We start from the raw sequence: 24,601 nt of genomic DNA, 5'->3' as shown, positions 1-24,601 counted from the left end.
TTCTCCAGAAGGTACGACATGGTCCAGCCAGAAGCCCGGGGGTAAGGAGGGAGCAGGTCTGCGATGGCCGAACCCGTTGGCTGCTGCTGTGGGTGGAGACTAGGGGTGGGAATCACCAGAGGCTTCACGATACGATATCATCACGATACTTATGTAACGATACGATATTATTGCGATTTTAAACATATTGCAATATTCTGCAATATTGCAATGTATTACCTTTTTTCCAACTTCAGATTTTTCCCAATTTCAAATGATGTACCGAAAGGCCAATTTTGTCAACATCTGCTTTATCTAAAAAAGATACATTTCTCTGTTTGTTCATCTCACTTCAATTCTATTGCTGCAAAATGTGATGTCAAGCAGACAAACTGACCAACACATATGTCATAAAAGATCGATACTTGGTGTCTGTGTATCGATACAGAATTGCCACGAAAAATATCGCGATACTATGCTGTATCGATTTTTTCCCCCACCCCTATTATTTACATGGAGTCTGGTGGGTTTGGTGATGGTGATTTCTGAGTTGTTTAATGTTAAACATAAAGGATCTTAATCTTCAAAACTAACCCCCTCGATAAAGCAACAAAAAAGCGCAAAATGCTTGGGAAAAAATTGCCAAAAACGTTGATAAAAAGTGCTTAAAACGTGTCACACACACACACACAGAGCAGAAAGAGACAGTGCAGCTTTTGTTCTTAGTGCACATGGGCACACACACGTTTCCTAGCAACCTTCCTCTGAACAGTACCATCCATCACAGAGAGCGTGTTGTTGAACTCACCTGTCTGAACCTGAAGTGGAGGATCATGTTAGTCACAACCAGCATGCATCTGTTGGAGAAGTAACGTGGCAGCAGGTGTCTTCTTCTTCTTGGCGAATTACCGCCACCATCTGGTGTGGAGGGTGGATCAGGATATCTAATATTGGGCTGTGGACAATCTTCAAAAACTAAACTAAAATAATATCTGATTACACCCATTTTATTAGTCCTTTTGTAGAATATTTATTAAATCACACTGTATTTATCTTTGTGAAGTTTTGAATCAACTGCATTTTTTCTTTCTCATATTTCTGAATGGTGTTTGATTTGCATCACGTGTGGCTAATATAAAAGTGTCTAGTGTTAATAAAGAAAGATGTCGATCATGTGCTGAGGCTTTGAGATAAAGAAAGCATGATGTAATGCAGTCAGACAGCCAGCAGGAGGCAGCTTTCACTCTGTTCTCCAGACGATCATTTCAATGGAAAGTCTTTAACTCACTCAGCATCTCTATCAGAGCTCAAACACTGATAGTTTTATAGTATGTAGGAGAAGAAGATAAATATTTCGATCCAACAACTTGAAATCTTGGGTTAAAGTGTCTCTTTGGAACTGACATTTGTCTCAGTGAGGGTAAACATTGGGGAATATTTTATTCAACAAGAATCAAAACATGGAAATATATATACATTTTCATGCCATGGGACCTTTAATAAGAGTATAGTGTGACGGTGCAGAGAGGAAAGAGTTAATAAAGTAGACTGAAGTCAGTCAGTGCTCAGTGTGCAGGTTTGTCTGCACAAACCTGCAAACCAGCTTTTGAATGAGACAGACATGAGGTCGGCAATGGCATCACGTAGAGATGAGCCCAGTGATGACATCAGGTAGGAGTTCTCTCTATATATATATATATATATATATATATATATATATATATATATATATATATATATATATATATATATATCCACAGGAAATAAAATAACCTGATTTATTGGCATGTTTGTGTCTCTTCCAAGTTTTTGCCATGACAAAGAGCCAGGTTTATGACACCATGCATTTGTGGACAATTGTAATTCCTTATTATCTGGTTTGGCTTCCTGTCAAATCCAGAATTGATTTTAAACTTCTTCTCCTGACCTATAAAGCTCTTAGTAGTCAGGCACCATCATATATTAAAGAGCGTGGGACTTCCAATGACACACTGAGCTCAATTAAGATATATGTTACCTTTTCACCCTTGAGTGAGTAAATTCATCCACACACGCATACATATATAATAGTCTTCCATTTTAATAAATAAAGATGATCTCACTAAAACAGGGTGAATGGTCACGGTGGGGCAACCATTAATGCACTCAATGTAATTCTAAATCTGAATGTAACATACTGTGTATAAAAAAATATTGCTCTATAATAAAAATAATAAAGAAGAGCGTGGTAGGAAAAAAAAAAAATAAAGATGATCGGATGATGCATACATTATGCAAATGGTATGCTGAGGCTTTGAGAAGAAAGCAAGCATGATGTAAAGCTGTCAGACAGCCAGCAGGAGGCAGCTTTCACTCTGTTCTGTTATCGGTTATTCCAGTAAGATCATCATGTAACAGGGAATGACCATTCAGTGTTAATCAGAGAGAGGAGGAGTTTATCATGCTACTGCTGCTCAGACACAGGCCTGATGTCAATGTTTTGATGGGTTAACACACTCAAAGGGCACCTTTCCTACAACTTGACACATTAAACTGTCTTACCCCAAAACATGCTGCTTAGGTTTTTATTATGAAGGATTTTATTGGAGAATGGGAGTTTTATTGTGGTTTTATTGTCTGTGTGCAGCGAACTCATGAAAAAAAAAAAGATGCAAATACTGTGTACCATGTATCAGCTGACCTGCTGTTGCAGCAGGCAGACGCCCTGAAACAGGTAACTAAACTAAGAACAACATCCCGTATCTCTTAAAGCAACAGCACAGTCAGTATTAGAATCTCCTGATCAGATCTGAGTTCAGCCTCAATATTTAGAATTCAAAACGGTTTTATCATCATTTATGTGTGATGCAATAAATACGAAGTCCACAGCACCAGCCATAAGGAGTCGGGCACAGAAACAGAAAACTACTCCAGGTAATCTTGAAGATTTGTCACCACTACTTGATACATCACTGCACCATAGCAAGGCCGTTGGTTTGTCAGGGATGGAGAAGTACTATACACACAACACACAGCTGCTGCACCATCCTCAGCTTTACCTCCATGCCTGGCAACATCCCTGTATGATGAAAGCATAGATTTTTATTTTTATTTTTTATTGGTTTATTTGATAGGGACCATGCATATTTATGAAAATTGGTATAAAAACACCATGTAAATATGCCAGAATTAGTTAAAGTAACTAATTTCCATCTGCAGTCCCTATAGACAGGTAACATAAAACTAACAGAGACAACCAGCAGTCATGCAGCGCTCATTCACTACATTAAAAAGGTCCATTGACAAAACAAACAAGTAAAACAAAACAAAAATACATAATGCATGATACATGACAAAGGCATCCACCTCTATACTGCATTCGATTTACCAGTGAAAGTGCATGGGTAAATAAATATGTGACTGTTCAACATGAGTGCATCCAGTGACCTGTGAGAAGCACATGAATGCTGTAAGTGTGACTGATGAGCAGGCAGCAGCTGTAGAAGAGTAACACCAGGCAACAACATCTGTCGTCTGTGTGGTATGGTTACAGAAGCAGGAAGAATTACAGCATCAAAAATGCATGTAATAGATATAAAGAGAGAGAAATCAGACTTCACTGTAAACTTCCTATTGTTATAAAAGAGACATTGACCTGGGCCAGGTTCAACTATTTCAAACTATTTGGGCTCATTAAGCTCAATGATTTGGCTTTTTGTTATCCATGACTAATGTCAGTGTGAACTTGGCCCAGGTATAGATTACCTTTGTGTGGTTTTACCTGGCCGGTTGCCTGGAGCACAGGTGTGTTGGTCTGGTTGAACGGCATCAGACCTGCATCAACAGGACTTGGACACCGCCCAGGTGAGTTGTGTTGCTTCTGCTGCGGTTACCTGAAGCACAGGCATGGTGGGAGTTTCTATATCAACAGTACATAGAAGATAGATTAGATAGAGGGAAATGTTAGTGCATGTATGAACAGGTTCAACAGCTTCACTTCTACAGAAAACAAACTTCCTCTACCTGAATCCTCTTCACGTTCTAAATCAGGTCCACCATGGTGGGGAGGGGCATCACCATATTGTTTTAAAGGATAGTTTGGAGAGCTGAGCAACCTTTAAGCTAGGTTTCATGTTTCGTTTGGCTTTTTATACTGATCGTGGTCAAGGATAGAGCAGCTTCGAGAACTGAATTTGTCTCTTTTGGTGTGTAGTATTGCGTCTGCATCTTTACAAAAACCTTGCAGACTCTCTGTGCAGTCGTCCAGGCTGCTTGATATATATCGCCGTCCGCATCACCCCGACCACGCTGACTGTAAGAAGCATTAAATACGTTTGAGTGTGTTTGTGAACTCCTGGAGACATGTTGGACAAAGGTCTCTTCAGCTGACACCAGATACCCTCCATCAGATTCAGATCTCAGGATCACATCTTTCCTCCAGTCTCTGCTCCTCCTCAACACATTTAACATATTAATATAACACACACACACACACACACACACACACACAATATGAGGTTGGATATTTGGAGCGGCTTTATTTGTTTAAAAAAAATAATAAACGCACAACAATGAATATATAAAAGTAACAACTTGAAAATCCAAATGTAGCAAAATAAAGTATTTATCATAATAAGATAAAAGTAGGGCTGCCACCTCTTAGACGATTAGTCGACTAATCGGTCGTTTTGGTCTCAGTCGACTAAGATTTCTTTAGTCGATTAGTCATTTTTTATGCTTATTCATGCTTAATTACTCATTTCCAAGAAACCTATGAGCACATTTATGATAAGCACAAGATTTAAAGTGGTGCTTTTGCAGGATTAATTGTGGAGAAACTCAGTTTTACAGATGGTTAATTAACTACATTTATATTGTGCTTTTCTAGTCTTAACCACCTCTCCAAATGACAGCTCTGTCAATTAAATCAACTAATCGATTAGTCGACAAAATTGTATAAGTGTTAGTCGACTAAGAATTTCTTTAGTCGAGGACAGCCCTAGATAAAAGATTGAAACAATTTACATTACATTACATTACATGTCATTTAGCTGACGCTTTTATCCAAAGTGACTTACAATCAAGTGCTTTCAACTGTGAAGGTTCAAACTCCAGACAACAAGTAGTAAGTGCAAGTACGTTAGCTTTAAATAAGCAAAGCTACAAAGAGACATATGAAAGTTTTTTTTTTATCCGAGGTGTAGTCGGAAGAGATGTGTTTTTAACCTTCGGCGGAAGATGTGTAGGCTTTCGGCCATCCTGATGACGATAGGGAGCTCGTTCCACCATTTGGGAGCCAGGACAGTGAACAACAGTTTAAGGCCCATTAAGGTTTCTGAATGTCAAAACTGAGTTATCAACCATCATGTCTCTGATCATTATTATTTCATCCATCGATTCATATTTAATAATTATCAACTGCTTTCAAAGATCATCACTTTGGTATAGTTCACATTTCATAACATTTCCTTTGACAAACTTCATGTAAATCTATTTCATAGATAATAAATCCAGTGTAAGATCTTATTTAGAGACAGACTCGTCATCAGATTTTATAATTACAACAACAACAATATTCACAATGTAATCAACTCCTCAGTTTAAACCATTCAATGTTAGCTGATATTATATCATTAGCTGAAAACATATTATTCTTAGAAGGCCCCACAAGGCTTTATATTACCCAGCAGAAAAGCATTCAAAATTCCCTCCATATAAAATGTATTATTACCAAAACACCCAAACAGAAGACATTTTGAAGAGCTCTCTCCACCTGATTATAAGATATCTGGTGGGTGCTCCGTCTGCTGATATTTACAAATAAAGAATCATCATTTTCTGTTAAAAGCTTGCTATAGCCTAATATACTAGCGCTGAGTACAGCTGGGCTGAAGTAATAGATTACATTTGTCATTTAATGGAGCAAAGTATTTCTGTGTACTGCTGCTGAGTTTATATTGTCTGAACATCTCTGTGTTTTCTGCTTCATTCTGCTCTTAAAGAACATTTGAACTGACATCTTTCATCTGAGCATAATTTTCAGGTATCAAATAAGTAGCCTAAATTTGTTTTTTACTACAATTCATTCATAGTAAAAGCACTTTTAGTTAAGTAACTGTTTCTCTTTAAAGCAACAGTACTTTTTAAAAGATTATTTTTGGTTTTTTTTTCCCCTTTATTTCAGAGTGACAGTGGTTAGACAGGAAAGGGGGAGAGAGATGGGGGACAACACGCAGCAAAGGGCAGCAGGTTGGACTCAAACCCGGGCCGCTGCAAAGGACTCAGCCTACATGGGGCGCACGCTCTTAGGGCCCTGACACACCAAGCCGATAATCGGCCGTTGGACAGTCTGGCGAGGTTGGTGACTCGAGTCTGTGAACGCTCTTACCGGGTGAGCTAGAGGTCGCCCCAAGCAACAGTACTTTTACTTGAGTAAAATGTTCTAGTTCTCTAAAGGCAGTGACTGACTTTACCATAATGCATTTATTATATTATATTATTAAATGGCATGGTTGAATTCTAACGTAGAATGCGGTCTGTTATTTCTCGATAACAGACCGCTGCTAAGGATAACACACCGTTGCCATGCAAAAGCAGAGTGTTGCCATGGATACAGTTCTGTTCACTCTGGAGGAGAGCTATCAATCAATCAATCCGCTGAAAGATGTCCGGATAATTTATCAACTGTGGCAAAAAGTGGGGAAACGTGGAGCAACTTCTGTCCTCCAATTCAAGCAATGACAGCAGATCTGATGAGCCCCTATCACCACATCTTTATATACCGTCTATAATCTCTACATCTTTATATACGGTCTATGATCTCTACATCTTTATATACGGTCTATGATCTCTACATCTTTATATATCGTCTATGATCTCTACATCTTTATATACCGCTCTATGATCTCTACATCTTTATATACCGTCTATGATCTCTACATCTTTATATACAGTCTATGATCTCTACATCTTTATATACCGTCTATGATCTCTACATCTTTATATACCGTCTATGATCTCTACATCTTTATATACCGTCTATGATCTCTACATCTTTATATACCGTCTATGATCTCTACATCTTTATATACCGTCTATGATCTCTACATCTTTATATACCGCTATGATCTCTACATCTATATATACGGTCTATGATCTCTACATCTTTATATACGGTCTATAATCTCTACATCTTTATATACCGTCTATGATCACCACATCTTTATATACCGTCTATGATCACCACATCTTTATATACCGTCTATGATCTCTACATCTTTATATACCGTCTATGATCACCACATCTTTATATACCGTCTATGATCTCTACATCTTTATATACCGTCTATGATCACCACATCTTTATATACCGTCTATGATCGCTACGCAGTAACTTCAGCCGCTAATTAGTTAGCTTACATTGCAACGTTTACGTTACAGGTGTGTCAACATGCAGCGGCTATGCAAAAAGGACACAAGATGAATGAGGACATAAATACATAAATATTCCCAAAGAAGCCATTCACCGTGTCTCACTTCACCGTCAACGGAAATGTTCAGTTTAATGTGAAGTAGAGCAGCCGATAGCCCGCTAGCTCACTACAACACTTCAGCTAATGTTGTGTCAATTCCTGCAGTGACTAAAACAGCAGCTGGGTATTTTGTCCACCACGGCAGCACCCCATAAAATATACATCTACTACCACAGCCCGTAAGGTGGTGTTGCGTAATAGACGATGGGCTGCATTAAAAAGCTACGTAGTTAACGTTGCTATGGACGCAGGATTGCTACTGTAGAGACGGAACGGACTATTTTCTTTAGCGCAAGCAATACATTCAGTTTTAAATAAATAAACTTCTTTTTTAAATCAACATTTTGTGTCAAATTATTGATTTATTTGGTAGGTAGCCATGTAATAAGCGGGATAATGTAGAGCGAGCTGGTTGTTTTAGCGAATACAACCGCGACAGGGTGATCAAGACTTGAATCAGGTCTTGAATCAGCCTACATTCTCTACATTATCCCTTACTCATTCAAACCTTTTTCATTTCTTTGAAGCAATTTATACTCAAGTAAATATTATAGTTCTGTAAAAGGTAAAGTTAATTTGAAGTGAATCTCTGTCCTCCTCTGGGACCATCTCATCAAGGAGAGACCATAGAGGAGCTCAGCGCTTCAGATAATACAGATCCCAGACTCAGATACACAAACCCCGGGGGGCAAACAGACCAAATAGCAGATCTGCATATGACCTCACACCCACAAAAGTAATGAAAATCATTTTATACATACAGGACATGAGAAACCAGTCAGCTGTATAGAGCTCTGGGAGTTGTCGAGGAGCTGATCGGACGAAGCATCATCAGCAGCAGCAGCAGGTTATTCTGATCTCCTGTTATTATATATTTTATATTTCAGGACAGATTTCAAAATCAGACCAACACCTGCTGCCACAACGTATATAAGAAAGTTTCCTTTGGAATCTGAAGATGAAACAACATGAGTCAGTAGATGTGTGGATAGTGGAGCAGCTTTCATCCTCTCTGATGTTAGAAACTGCAGCTACAACCTGATACTCAGAAAAACTCACTGAGAGAGACTCACTCACCTGGAACCTGCAGACGGATGATTCTGATTGGCTCAATGCCTCTCTTTTTACGTGTTGAACCATCGGTTTTAACTCGACACTCAGTATGTTCCAGCGTCGTGTCTGCTCACATTCTTCAGAATTAAAGACACGTCTCCGTCCTTCAGATCTCTGTCCACCAGCTCCACCCTGTCCTTAAAGGATGGATGCTGGTAGGTTGGATCCAGGTGTCCATCGCTGTAATAGAGGACGTACTCTGGCTCCAGGTCAGGTCTGGTCCACAATACAGCTCTGATGGAGGAATCAGCAACCTGACATGGCAGAATGACATCATCTCCAGGGCGCACTGTTACCTCCATCAGGTCTGAAAAACAATAAACAATAGTAGTAATCAATAAAAGTCATGGTATTGTTATGTGTGACTGCAGCACCACGGTGGTTTAAAACATCTATTTCCTATTGTTTAAATCCACCAATCACAACACAACACGTACCAGACAAGCAGTTTTAACATTTAATAGCTATACTGGATATTTATTGCAGATATCTGTATTTCAATTCTTCTTAGTCAAAAAAGATCTTTTTTTATTGTTATTATTATTATTATTATTATTATTAATTCTACTAATTCTATTTCTTATAATACTTTGTGTATTTTTTATCTAATGTCTATTTCATGTGTATTTGTGATGTGTTTACATTTATATTTATACTAGTCAAAATGTAAATCAGATATTTAAAATAACATTCTGGATATCTGAAATTAAAATTATGACCAGCAATAATAAAATTGTATCTGCAATTGAAGTTCTTCGGAAGAATTCTGTTTTCAGATTTCTAAATTGTTTCTGGAGAGTAAGAATGACGTTTTAGATATTTGAAATGATCATCGATCAAAACATTGTAATGACTTATTTTTTACTTTTACCTAAGAACATTTTTCAAGTGTTAATTATCGAGTTATTTTGTTGTTACTTGAGGAAAGTTTATTGAAAGTAAGAAGTACTTTAACTTTAAGGTAACATTTCTTACAGTACTTTTACAGGAGTAAAATATTCTCTAAATGTTGAGATGATTTGAACTGATTGTCTCTCTGTCTGACTCTCTGGGACCAACTCATCATGGGAGACTCTAGAGGAGCTGCAGCTACAACCTGATACTCAGAAACACTCACTGAGAGAGACTACCTCACCTGGAACCAGCAGATGGATGATTCTGATATGGTCAGAGTTGGTGTCTCTCTTTTTACGTGTTAAACAATTGGTTTTAACTCCACACTCGTATGTTCCAGTGTCGTTGATAGTCACATTCTTCAGAATTAAAGACACGTCTCCGTCCTTCAGATCTCTGTCCACCAGCTCCACCCTGTCCTTAAAGGATGGATGCTTGTCGGCTGCATCCAGGTGTCCGTCTCTGTATAAGAGGACAATATCTGGCTCCAGGTCAGGTCTGGTCCACTCTACAGCTCTGATGGAGGAATCAGCAGCCTGACATGGCAGAATGACATCATGTCCAGGATCAACAGTTACCATAGGTAGGTCTGAAAAACAATAATAAACAATAGTAATCAATAATAAAGTCACGGTATTTCAAAAGACCTCCATCAGGTGTAACACTGCAGAAGGGATGTTAATTAATAAAGATATCACAGGACTTTATTCTGACAAGGTCAACAGTTGTTGAGACGCATGAAGCTGATTAACTTCTAATCAATTGTTCAAGTTTATCATCTCCTTAGATTAGAACAGCTGATCTGATCTCTTCCTCAGTCACCGTCTCTAAAACACCAGAAAACAACAGACACCAGGTGTCCTGCTGTAGGAAATGTGTTGCTGCACTCAGATATAAAACTGTTATATATGCGTGACTGCAGATATCCATATTTCAATTCTTCTTAGTCAAAAGAACATATCGTCATTCTTCCTAGAACATATGACGTCACTTTGGTCATCAAGGCTTTCAATTTCAGATATCCAAAAAATCAGATAACCAGAAATGATTTGTAGATTTTGGTTTCTCCTGAACAACAACAACCTTACTCATCTTTATATCTGTGAATATATACCTTCGGTTTATATAAGGGAGTTTACTTTTTTTAAATTAATTATTATTATTATTATTATTATTATTATTATTATTATTATTATTATTATTATAACTAATTCTACTAATTATATTTCTTATAATACTTTCTTTATACTTTTATCTTATGTCTATTTAATGTGTATTTCTGATGTGTTTATATTTACATTTGTACTAGTCAAAATGTATATCAGATATTTAAAATAATATTCTGGATATCTGAAATTAAAATTATGACAAGCAATAACTAAATTGTATCTGAAAATAAAGTTCTTCATAAGATTTCCGTTTTCAGATATATAAAATGTTGTTTCTGGAGAGGAAGAATGACGTTCTGGATATCCAAAATGATCACCGATCAAAACATTGTAATGTCTTTCTAAGCACATTTTTCAAGTGCCAATTATCGAGTCATTTTGTTACTTGAGGAAAGTTTTTTGAAAGTAAGAAGTACTTTAACAGGAATAAAATATTCTCTAAATGTTAATGATATCGGGTGATGACCTGCAGCTTTATTTACACAGTGAACAAACTTTCATGACACTGGCACAACCATGAGCACACAGACGTGTCTGCTCAAGGGTGACCAACATGTACATAGAAATAGATCCCTTTTAAACTCTTTTTGTGCTCACACAGCATGAGATATCTATTTCAGTTGGAACAGTTTACTCTTAAACTGAACCTTTCATGGCAGATGCTTCTAATAGATTCCCACATTCCTGGCTCCAATTCCTCTGTGTGACAGTTGTACCCAAACTCATAATAGATTTACACATTCTAAGCTATTCCTGTGGGTGAAGGTTGTCCCCAGATTAACCTTCTTGTGTAGTACACTACATACAAGATATAAAATACATTTGAAACATGTAGGCTGAAATATCCAACCTATCAGTTAAGATCATTTGAACTGATTGGGCCTCATTCACCAAACGTTCTTAGGAACAAATGTGTTCTTAAACTCCACTTGCACAGTTTTCACAAATATTCTGGCATTCACCAATGTTTTCTTATTTGGGATTTGTTCTTAGGTAAGAACACGATCTACGTACACTCAAGAGCACTCTTTCACATTATTTAGAGCAGACATGTTAGCGCAAAATAGGTAGCTATACAATTTTCATCCGTTCTAATTTAAAATTTAACATTTCTCTCCATTTTGTAACTTATTATTTTCATTATTTTACACATAATTACACATTTGTATCCTTTTAATAAATACACACTACTGCTCATTTGTAAAGCACTTTGAATTGCCATTGTGTATGAATTGTGCAAGGCCTATATAAATAGACTTGCTTTGCTTTGCCTTCAATTCCCATCAATTATGTTAACGGAGAATGCTGCCATCCAATAATGAGTGATTAATCACGCTATTTATGCTGTTGAGACTTTTAACTCACTCATGAAAAGAAAAAAAAAAAGCAAATGGGTCTGATGTGTTCAATTATAATGGGAACGAGTGTTTTCTTTAAGTTTCTCAGTTGCTCATATGTTACATTATGTGCGCATGCGCAGCTTCACCTAGAAACGTTAATTATGGCACCTGGCAATCATTTCATCCTCACCCAGACAGTCATCAGGAGCACACAGCCCGTTGGTGTGTAACTGCTAACTACTCACGCAGTCTAGTAATAATGTTTCATGTTTAAGTCACTTTTATGTTTGTGCACTGAACGTTTACCTCACTGTGTCGGTGTTAGTTGGCCGTGAGCGACTTGCAGCGGTTGCTCGACGATCCGGATGCTGTTTAGCATTAGGCTATCATTAGCCGCTTATGTGTGCTGAATGTTTGGAGCACTCTGCTGGTTTTATTATTATTATTATTATTATTATTATTATTATTATTATCATCATCATTATATCATTTGAGTAATATATTTACATGGTATATATGAATAATATATTGTCATTATTTGTTTGTTGTATTTCAGGTTTATGACCTGTGGTCATTTAATGTAAAAATAAATAGACAAACACGAGTCATGACATGGTGTGCTTCCAGGTAAGCCTTTTCGGAGGGCTACATAACGGAAAATCCGAACATATACGCCAAGAGTATCTTCTATGTTTTGAAGTAATTTTTGTTGCCTCAGATTTCAAATCAAACGATTTCTATTTTACTACATTGGTTCTGCGCCCTTCTCCGGATACAGCGTTCACTGCATGAGTACTTGCATTCCATGCATCGGTTTTATTTGCTGCTTAGTTTTCACTGCTAACGGTACTAAATATGTCTCTTTTTTTTGTTAACTTCTTGCAGCAGTGCCTCCACTTCAGAATTGCTAAAGTTTTCTTTCTTTTGATTCGAGGCCTCCACTATCTCTGCCACATCTTTTGAACATAACACATGCCCTTTTATGGGAATTAATGGGGCATTTACCTATGCTGAATAGGAGCAATGGACACGAGCTTTCAATTTATGAAGACATGGGGATTCATCATCCTAAGCACACACCTGCAAACAATTCTGCGGTTTAAGAACACATCATAAATCAGACGTAGACTTTTCATAGACATTTCGTTAAGAACATATTTAAGAGAAAACTTAGGAAAACATGAATGAATGACGATGAATTGGAGACCCTAGCTGCAGCTACAACATGATACCTAGAAAAACTCACGGAGAGAGACTCACTCACCTATAACCTGCAGACGGATGGTTATGATTTGGTAAGAGTCAGTGTCTCCCTTTGTACGTCCAGAACCACGGGTTATAACTATACACTTGTATGTTCCAGTGTCATGTCTGCTCACATTCTTCAGAATTAAAGACATGTCTTTGCCCTTCAGATCTCTGTCCACCAGCTCCACCCTGTCCTTATAGTCTGGATGCTGGTAGGTTGTATTCCAGTATTCATCTCTGAAATAGAGGATGTCATCTGGCTTCAGGTCAGGTCTGCTCCACTCTACAACTCTGATGGAGGAATCAGCAGCCTGACATGGCAGAATGGCATCATCTCCAGGATCCACTGTTACTACAATCAGGCCTGAAAAACAATAATAAAAGTCATGGTATTTCTAAAGACCTCCATCAGGTGTAACACTGCAAAACACATGAAGACTCATGAAGCTGATCAATTTCTAATTAATAGTTCAGGTCTTAGCATCTGCTTAGATTTGAACAGCTGATCTGATCTCTTCCTCAGTCAGAGTCTCTAAAACACCACAGAACAACAGACACCAGGGGGCTGTTGCACAAAACCAGGATAATCAATTATCATGGATGAATTTAGCTTTGACTTGTTGCACAAAAGCAGGTTGAATTAAACCAGCCAAGTAACCATGGAGATTTATTCTTTGCAGCTAGCCTGCTCCAGAGCTGGCTAACAGCCAGGCTAAGATTAATAGTTCAGGTCTTATCACCTCCTTAGATTTGAACAGCTGATCTGATCTCATCCTCAGTCAGCGTCTCTAAAACACCACAGAACAACAGACACCAGGGGTGTGATGGTTGGGATCAGCTGGCTGTGAGTTTTCTGTTGTTTTGTTTTCCACTGTGTGTCCTGCTGTTTTCTCTGTTTTCTCTGCCTCTCTCTGTTTCTCCCTTGTTTTCCCTTCCCCTGTAATTGCACCGGCCAGTTGACTTCCCACACCTGTTCTTCATCTGGTCATCGCCTCTCCTGGCGTACTCACCTGCCAGTCATCAGCTCCAATCAAGAAGAGAATTTAAACTAGAGATTTTCCGATACCGATACCAGTACTGCCTAAAACATTTACATTTATAAAAGACTGCGCAGCTTTCATACCAGAACATAGCGTACGGCCAACACTTGATAAGTACCTACGCACAGAAATATCCACATGTATAAAACCGGGCGTACGCCAGGTCCTGCGCACCTTTTCTTTATAATTTACATGACAATCCACGTGAATTGAGCGCACATGAACTAGCCACAGACCCCGCCTTGCCTCCTCACATAAATTAATATGGGCGGTGATGGCGCAGTGGTGTGATTATGCGCCCCCGACGTTATTCTTCATCCAATCCCAATGGGTAATACCTCACCAGACGGGAAAAAACTTCACCGACTGTGAGGTTGAGGTGCTGATTGCGGAGGTGGAGGCGAGAATTTTTTTTTCTGTTTGTAGTTTTGTCATTTTGAATAAGCAATACAAGAAAATGCCAAGAATGGCAAATGGTGACTCAGAACCATGGCAGAAATTCTAAAAAATTCAAACTGGAAATCAAGAGAATAGTGGCAGCGCCACAACAGAACAACATGCATCTCAGTCTCAGTCCAAATTACGCACAATAAGCAGTTTGAACTCACTGATGTAATGCCATTTATTTTCTGTGTGTTAGTACGCTCAGTGAAACTGAGTCCAGCGTGAGGGAGAACAGACTCAGAGGAGGAGAGGTTAGTGAGGCCAGCGTCTCCACGGCAGCTGACAGTGCAGATGGATCCGCTGTGCCACGCATGGATGAAATAATGAAATAGTAAATAGGAATAGAGTAACAGAAATATGTGCAAAATCAAGACAGTCAAGACAGCGCAGTGTTTGGTGGACCGGTACACCTTGTTCAGTTAATAGCCTACAAATCATCCACGGGATCAATTACGCATCACATGAGTTTGCCCCCCCCCGACACAGCGTTTGTTCCTGGGGAGATGGATCAGTGCGTCCTGCCTCCTGTGCGCCATGGATGTCTGTGCCTCAGCAGCTATAGAATCACAGACACTGGCTTTTCCAAATGTACCAGAGCCATCCGGTTTGGATGATATCTTGGAAGTGTCTTCTAAATTAAAGGGACTTATCTCCAGAATTTATAATATCATCACTTCCCATAGCGACAATACTCTGGATAAGATTAAAGCAAAGTGGGATGATGAACTAGGAGAGACGATATCGGATAGTACATGGGAGGAAGCTGTGCGTAGGGTAAATGGGACAACATCCTGTGCTCGTTTGAGCTTAATCCAGTTTAAAGTTTTACATAGGACACATTTTTCTAGAGCTAAACTGGCAAAAATATTTTTAGGCATGAATGAAAATTGTAGCAAGTGTAATAGTGCTCCAGCAACCTTGACCCACATGTTCTGGTCATGCCCACGTTTGGATCACTTTTGGTCAGGGGTCTACAAAACGTTATCTGAAGTTATAGAAATAGGATGTGAGCCTAATGTATATACTTGGTGAATGCTTGCTAGATACAAGGATGTATTAGCCTTCTCAACTTTGATTGCCAGGCGGCAAATTCTTTTACATTGGAAATCCCCATGTCCGCCAAAAGTATCTGTATGGCTGACTGATCTTATGATGTATCTGAAATTGGAGAAGATAAAGTATGCACTTAGGGGGTCTGACGACCTTTTTTATGGTATCTGGAACCCATTAATAACGTATTTTGAAAAACTTAAGTCTCTTCCTGAGATTCCCTAATGACATGTAAAGCACTTTGACAGTTTGATGGCAGAGGCCTAATGAAGTCTGCATTATTGTCTTACGTACTATTGGGATGGCTTTTTATTTATTTATTTATTTATTATTTTATTTTTTAATATCACTGGATTTTGTGTAAATGTACAGGTGACTCACTATTATCTTTTGTTTGATTGTTGACATACTGAGACGCACAGAGGTTCTGATGAGGGGGTGGGTTTGGAGGATGGAGACCACAGGGGTTTTTGTTTTGAAATGAAAAAGTAAAACGAATGTATTTCATGTGAGACTGTAACTCGATTGTTCTGTACGAATAAAAAGAGAGTTAAAAAAAAGAATCACAGACACTATTGCATTTTCCGTGCTGATCTTTTTGTTGCCAGTAAGATATTTCATCTATGGGAAATACAGAGGATGACTGAAAGTATTTTCTAAGTGGATAGTTAATTCATTTCCCATCCTCATGTTTAACAGATTAAGTAGCCTGCAAATTAAACAGTTGGTATTTTGAAAGATGTGAAACATTTTCCACATAATATGATCCAACTTTTATGGTGTATCAGCGGATATAATTATGATTTTTCATAGACAATGTCACAAACGTATGCCAGTAACTTTAGTGGAAACTTTATTTTGTAATGTTCATTGATTTTCGGCACTTTTCAGTTAGAATTCACGTTACAGAGCCGGAAAAGACTTTGCGGATGGCCCGCACATTCTCACGACTTCTCAACAGCTTGCGTGACAGGCCGCACATTCTCATGTCAAGTACATTTTTTATACATCACAAAGTGTCCGTGAAAACCAGCGTACGCAACGGTTATACATGAGTCCCCTGGTGACACATGTTACAAGCTCCTCCAGAAATCTTGGGTATTTGCCTTTGTCTGTTCTTTTGCATAAATCCCTTTCTCTGTTTGATTCCTGACGTCATCACCTTCACCACGCTCCGCTGTCTCCAGTCAGCTGGCCTCACCACCCGGTCCCCTCCTCGCGGCTCCCCGCTCCATTGCGCCTCTGCTTCCGCTTCCAGTCTCCCCCTCTTCTGCTCCTCGGCTCCCTGGTTTCCAGTGTCTCTTCCTCTGCCTCCCTGTTCCCCCTGAACTTTCCTTCAGGGGGAACTCACCTTCCCCAGCCACAGGCATCATGCCTCCGTTCGCTCCGTTCCTTGGTGTCCGCCTCCTCCCATCCCCTCTCCCTTACCTATCCCTTTAATCCAAATAAACCCTCTGTTGTCTTTGAGTCTTGCATTTGGGTCTAGCTTTATAAGACATTTAGGTATGTGTTGTATAGCTAAGTGGCGTGACATTGTGTGTAACATGTGGTAAGAGATTGCTGGTGTAACAACTCGCTGACCGCGCTCTCACTCTCACACAACGGGCCATTTAGCTAGCAGGAAGAGGGGAGTTACAGGCCCCTGGAGCTCTGTCAGGGCTGCCAGCCTAACGGAGCTCACAGCAGGCCGGGGTCTGTGAAGGAAGGCAGGCCGGGCGGCGAGGCAGCAACACCGCCGCTGAAGTCCGACACACAGTCTTACCATGTTTGCAATTATCCATCAATTTTCGTAAAACGGCCCATATTTGAGCTTTATATAGTTGATTTCTCACATAAAAAAGTCTCAGAAGTGAATTTGGTAATGAAACATTGCAGTGTCTGGAATATGAGATTCTGTCACGTCTCTAATGTGTGTGTATTGGGGATTCGCTCATCCAATCAGCGCGTCTCTAATGTCTGCGTGTGGCAATTCACTCAACCAATCAGCGCCGCAGCTCATCTAAATATTCACGAGCATACCATATTTGGAAGAAAAGTTACAAATAGGGCCAAAACACAGGGATGCATAAGGGCCAATAAAATATCAACCAGGCCATTTTCAGCCCAACCAATGTTACATACTCCATTAGGAGACCATAAGGAACAGTGTGAAATACTCTATATAATCATTCTATCACCCCTTTAAACAGAACTTTGGAAACATTGGTGTAAGAATGAACTAGGTTATAACCTGTAAATGTTGGCATCTATGCGTAAGCAGCTGTTTTTATTAAGGGATCATGTCTGTATTTGAGGCCAAACTAATGAGTTGTTTCATTCATCCTAATTACTTTTAAAACACATTTTTCCCCTCTGTAGAATGTTGTAGTAATGTAGTGCTCAGATATTCAGTTCAGTTCTGTACAGTATATTGAGGTGCGACATGCAAAGGCCAGTAAAATGTTGTTGGCCAGTTGCTTTTGATAGGTATACACGGCATCTGGACAGGCTCGGACACAGCTCGGAAACCAGTAGGTGGAACAACCAGAAGGCACACAACACCGGTATCTCCGGGGCCGCGGGCGGCTCCTTGTGTTTTTCAAAGTTATTCAATGCAGATGGTCTTCTAATGAATTACTCTGAATTGTTGTCTTGCTATAACATCCCTGTCACACCAAAAGAGTTTGCTATTGTAATGGATGCTATTCCCAAAGGTGTGATGATATTATTTAGAGGTAACACTGAACCACTTCATTCTTCTTGTCTGTTGTCATTGAATGACACAATAATAGGGGGAAATATGTATTTTATTAAGCCCTTCAACCCGAAACAGAAGGATCTGATCCCTCTTTCAAAAGTACATTGTTACCACCATATGTAATCCATTACTTCAGTTACTTCAAAGTTTGGACATTACCTTCAAGATATTTAATAACAAAAAACCTTGAGATGTCTGTTATAAACTTCTTCATCTGTGCTATCCAGCAAAACATTATTTGCGAAGACAAAAAAAATGACACTGACTGCTCTTTCTGTGGAGTTGATCGAGAAACAGCCATGCACTTATTTTGGAGCTGTCCTTATACTGTTACCAGCGGCGCCGTTCCCACCACGGGCATCACACGCTGTGTAGGGCACCAAGTGCTGAGGGGGCACTAATGAAAAATCATCATAGTCATAATAATTATAATGCTGATAATATTTCAGAATAGAAATATTAGGCACTTTTTTAACATGTATATAACAAAACAGGCAGAACAAGAAATATATTTAATTGCTGAAGAAAGTAACGATGGTGCCCCCCACAACACACACACTGAACTTCCCAAGCTCCCGTGGGTGCCCTTCCCTATCTCAGTGGTCTCTTGGATTGTGCCTGATGAAGTTTGACAGCAGGCTAAGTCAACTTTTTTGGAAATGGCCTCGAAAAGACAGCAGGAGTCAGGAGCAGAGAAAAGAAAGAAGACTAAACTGTGAGATGATGCCCGTGCATGACTTACAGGTAAGTCCATGTTTAATCATTCTTAAATATGGGAAATGTGCTGCTAATGTAATGATTAGCCTGCATACATCTAAAACTAGCTGACATTATTGCAAATGTTAGCAAACTCATATGTTATAACTTAGGTGCAAGCTAAATTGAGATTTTACAGTTAAACATTATCTGCATTTTACAAGTAACTGACGCCAGCTAGCTGTTACTTTACTTTAGATATTGAGCTTCAGGACAATGATTACAAGAGTTAGTTAAACCACCTTTTAACATTATTTAACATGAGAAAACTGATGGGATATCAAATATAGACTGATGTACCAAGTACATTATATACACAGTAAACCTCTGATAATTAAAATTTGCACACACAAATAAATATCATCCTGAATTCACAAATTCATTATTTATTATTGCAGGGACTGCAGAAGATCCCATTTTAAATAACTATAACCCAAAAACAGGAGAAATTATTGATAATCTCAGTGTGCCGCAAATAAAGTGGCTCCTGCTCTGATAAACAAATGAGTGATTTAGAAAAGACTTAAATAAACTAAACAGGTTTAAAACCCATTCCAGTCCAAACCATTTGAACAGTTGAGGATGAGGCTTGGTCTAAAAAAAATTCTTAAGAATCGTAACACTTTAGCCTCATATATATGAAGAATAACACCACCATTATCTTTCTCATCACTCACTGACGTTTTCCTAAACAGAAAAAACAGATTGCCCTGCTCTGTCTCTGATTGTCTAGTACTTGTTGCCATCTGGGTCAGAGCCAATTAGAAGCAGGATGTGGGTGGGAAAAACCTGCTGTCTCCTGTTTGTATGGGTAAAGGGGAGGGACAGAAGGAACAGGCAAGACAAACTGCTTGACAACTTACTATGGAGCTGGGAACAAGCCCAAATAAGCAACTACACTTTAGAAACAAGCCCAAAAAAAACTGCTATCCATGGTATTGGCATAAGATTCTTGTTTGAATATTTGTTCTCTTTCTATACTGATCCTTTTTCTTCATATTTCTAAATTAATGCAGGGTCAATGCTGAGATATGTACAAGGAGGAGCAGGTGGAGAAGAAGAAGATACTGATGACAAGCAACCATCTACAAGCACTTCAAGCACACATCAACCCCAGCAAGTCTGTAGACTCCACAACAGTACCAATTTCATTTGATTTGATTAATTTTGGAAAATCTTTGGTTTATTTTATAATATTATGCTCTTCTCAATACTTGAATCTGTGTGTTTTAGCTGTTCTACATAGTGTGTTTACAAAGTAAAGTAAAATTGTGTGACTTTTTTTGATGGGGGGGGGGAGCGCTATAAAGAAATTGTGCTTAGGTCATCAAAATGGCTAGCAGCGGCACTGACTGTTACTTTTTGGAAAAACTTTGCCTAATATATCTGCTGTAGTCTATATCCACGATGTTCCACTTCCTGGAGGAAGGTCTAGCAAGGTAGCATAGGTAGCTAGCAAGTAGTTATTAACCACTCATAAACAACATTCCTTGTTGATACAAGCGTCAATGTTCGCCAACAAAACATGTAATCAAACAAATGCACAAGTATTAGGCGATTGGCGTGTCGGCTAGCTGAAAAGTTTGCGTGTTTAAACTAACACATACAGTGGTCTATTTAGTGGTGTGTGTGCCCTGACTAAGTTTGTTTGTCATATAAATCACAATTTGTGTTGATACAAGTACCAATGCTCGTGTAGAAATATTTTAATCACATACAAATTTTCATGATACAGCTCTGATAACCTCTTGATCAGACTTTTTGGTTCTCAAGTGGTCCTCGTTTGAATAAAGTTAAACTTTCGTCAAGTTTGTTTTGTTGCCTCGGCAATTCGCTCTCTTTTCGCCCAATCAGGGCGAATATCGTCTCCATTCAACCTCAATAAGAGCAAAGAGAAATTTTGCTGTGTGGAAACCTATCCGTTTAAACACTCTTGATATTTGTAATTTTTGTAATTGCAAATATGTTTTTTGTACATATGTTTGTACCTCCTAACACCTGATATATATGTATTTTTGAAGTTGTCATTGTACTTGATTTGCAATAAAGAAAAAAAAAATTAAAGAAAGAAAGAGAGCGCCGCACACACACCAGAGGCCTGTACTACACGATTTGGCGTTAACGAGCTAACTTCAGGCTCAACCCAGGATTTTCTGTACTACGAAGGTGGATTAGTTGTTATCGGGTTCAATCGCCGTGGTAACTCATGCTGATCACCTAACCTGGTCGGGAGGTTAAGTTAGAGATCAGAGATCAACCGGTGTAAAAGCACCTCCTACCAGAGGTGTCAATTCCAGGTCAGAAAGTAAAAGTCCTGCCATGTGTTTATTCCACCAATGAACTCAGCCAGCTGATTTCACTACTAATTAGTGAAATCAGCTGCTAATTAGTGAAATCAGCTGGCTGAGTTCATTGGTGGAATAAACACATGGCAGGACTTTTACTTTCTGGACCTGGAATTGACACCTCTGCCGCCTACTGACCAATCAATAGGTCGATTGATAACGGCGTCACCGTAAGAAGACTGCAGGCGGTGCTTGGTGTGAGGAGAGAGAGAGAGAGAGAGAGGTGCGCTCATAAAAGTTAAAACATTTAGAGACCGACAATCCCGGTAATATTCACTGATGGCTATATTTATTAAAGATATAGATTTTAAGAGGAGGTAATACAGGCTATTTTTCGGCTTCTTCAGCCGTCTGTTGCCAATGCGCACATCAGTTTGAATTATGTTTTGATATTTTCTTATTTGCTCTCACGATCGCTTACCACTGCCAGGGTTTCAACTGAAACAAAAGACTACAGAAACGACAGTTTATGGAAAGCACAAGTGTAATTATGGTCAGATCTTGTGACTGGCAGATGGGGAAGTGATATTGATAGTTGTGATTTACCATATCCTACATTTTGCCAGTTTTCCTTCCTGTTTTAGGAAACAGTCTGAAACAGCCCGATCACTCTCTTATATTTCAAGTTACTGACAAAGTTGAACACAACACTTGCGAAACCCATTACCCATTACTGTGTGTAAGGAAATACCATTAAATATGCACTATTCATACTTAAATACAACTACATACAAGCCTAAATTTGAGAATTATTTTTAGTCAAACATTTACTTACAAAAACTGAACTTGACTGTAAATTAAACAGATGATCATAATGATAATACTTTATATTGTTTTAAACACATTCACATTTCCTTTCAACAAGATGACATCATTGTATCTTCAAAAACCTTTAAAGTCTACATGAATATTTTCACAATAACAGCTGATATTTACCAGAAGCTGCTTCAGAAAGAAGGAACAACAGGAATAGAAATGGAGCCATGAGATCTGACAGAGTGGTGATCTGCAGTCGTCTTTGTATCCCGACACTGTTCTCTCTGGCAGTAGATATTTAGAGAATTTCCTCAACGCTAGGACTAGGGGAGCAGTTGGTGGCTGTGATCTGCTATTGTGTTGCTCTCTGACAAGTCTTGATGCGTTGAGAATTTCCCCGACGCTGCACTAGGAAGAGGTAGGTATATGCATGAGAGGGTGGGTCTTACAGGACAGCTGAATCTGCATACATTTTGCAAGAGCAGCAACAGAAGGTTAACTTATTAACATAAGATGGTTATTAGAAATAACTTCTGTAATACACATGATATGAAATTCAAGCTCTTAAGCAAGTAAACACATTACTACTAGTTATTTATCTCATTGGTATAAACAAGGTCGATAAATACAAAGACCTGTCACTGTAACACAATTCAGTTAAAAAGCCACATACTACATCCTCCAAAACAATTACACAGTTGAATTAACACAAACTGAACATTATTCATGACAGTTATGATGTTCGAGGATGCATTGCATTACTGTTGTATTAGACTTCATTCTAGCTGTACCTAATAAACTGGAAACTGAGTGCTGCAGTGGATCACTGCTGATAAGAGATACTAATGTTGGCTCCATCTCCATCCTAACAGATCTGAAGCTCTCCCGGTCCACGTGGCCCTCTGGCCCTCTGGCCCTTTCCAGGTTTGGCTCCTTGCACCCCGGGGCTGAGTCAGCTGTACAGCTAACGAAGACAACTTTGGGCTTGGGCTCGGGCAGAGAATCTAAACTCTACCGCTATGACATTTTTTTATGTTGTCTTGGTTAATGTCAAGTTGTCATAGCAAAGACCTCGGGGGCAGCTCAGGCGGTAGAGTGGTCATCTACCAACTGGAAGGTCAGTGGGCCCTGCAGTCTACATGTCCAAGTGTACTTGGGCAAGACATCAGTGTGTGAAAAGCTCTTTGAGTTGTCAATAAGATTAAATAAAGCACTGTAGAACTGCAGTCCATTTACAGTAACATCTCCATAATGCTAATGTTGCATTACGAGTTTCATAATTTAGTAAATGACACTAAAGTCCCAAGACGTGCAGGTTCAGTAGATTCTCAAAGGTGTGGATTCATTTATCTGCATATATCTTGTGGCTGTCCAGCTGTGCCCCACTCCTCACCCAATAAGTTAGATCAGTGATCTTCAACAGGGGGTCAGTGACCCCTAGAGGGTCCTCAGAGTCATTGCAGAGGGGGAGGGCACCAAATTATTGTTTAATACCTTTTGGAAAGTTTCTTCCCCCAAAATTGAAATAGACCCGAAAAATGCACTAACATGAATGCAACATTTTATTGGAATAGATAAATCGGCCTATTCGTAAAAAGGAAAAACAGCCGATAACTATTAGCCACTATGCTAGCCATCCACAGATACAGTTCAGCTAATGGACTCACTGTGCCTTCCACATATATGTTTTGACATTAAAACATGATGATATATGAATACGTAAATAGTAGCTTAGTATTGCAGGGCACCATACCAAACATTATGGTAGGCCTAGTTTATCATGCAACATACAATATATGTAGTCGGGGGTCCCTGCTCGTGTCTCTTTCAGGTTAGGGGTCCTTGGCCTAAAACACACTGAGGACCCCGCTGATCTAGATGATACTGAGATTCTGATAACAGCTGTTCACAACCTGTTATTGTGTTCATTGTGATGTGTGCTGTTCCATAAGTTTGTTTTTACCTAATATTTCCTGATGTTCAAATACACAATAAAAAAAAATTTCCTGATAACTCGAACAGTGACACGTGACAAGGAAGGAGGTTGTTACGGCTGGGATACAGAACGGACCCAAATGCAACGTTCAAAAAAATCAGGTTTATTTAAAAAAAGGAAAGGAAGGGAGGTGTGTGGGAGGAGGACAAAAAAACAGGAGCGAGGACACAAGGGCTGAGGAAGTATGACGAAGGTTGTTGGTGGTGCTGCCTTCTCCAGAAGG

The 24,601-nt window shown here is 39.1% G+C and overlaps 3 protein-coding genes across 3 annotated transcripts in view; 2 read left to right on the top strand and 1 right to left on the bottom strand.

Moving 5' to 3' along the window:
* Positions 1–24,601, top strand: part of LOC114546120 (low affinity immunoglobulin gamma Fc region receptor II-like) — a 1,096,214-nt gene that overhangs the window by 644,930 nt on the left and 426,683 nt on the right. The window lies entirely within an intron of this gene.
* Positions 8,648–22,667, bottom strand: LOC114546131 (uncharacterized). The gene is made up of 4 exons (XM_028564795.1): positions 22,563–22,667; positions 13,271–13,618; positions 9,739–10,086; positions 8,648–8,910 (listed from the first exon to the last, which is right to left on the bottom strand). Exons 1-4 carry the CDS (start codon positions 22,609–22,611, stop codon positions 8,648–8,650), a joined length of 1,008 nt encoding a protein of 335 aa, XP_028420596.1. The 5' UTR covers positions 22,612–22,667.
* LOC114546128 (uncharacterized) overlaps positions 23,430–24,601 on the top strand; it is a 19,292-nt gene continuing 18,120 nt past the window's right edge. The window contains exon 1 of the mRNA XM_028564793.1: positions 23,430–23,499. Coding sequence (XP_028420594.1) covers positions 23,430–23,499 — 70 coding nt within the window. The remainder of the gene's footprint in view (positions 23,500–24,601) is intronic.

The sequence above is a fragment of the Perca flavescens genome, chromosome 19 (assembly GCF_004354835.1).
Source record: "Perca flavescens isolate YP-PL-M2 chromosome 19, PFLA_1.0, whole genome shotgun sequence".
Taxonomy (NCBI): domain Eukaryota; kingdom Metazoa; phylum Chordata; class Actinopteri; order Perciformes; family Percidae; genus Perca; species Perca flavescens.
The sequence above is the reverse complement of the archived record's forward strand: the minus strand, read 5'-3'. Positions and strand labels throughout refer to the sequence as shown.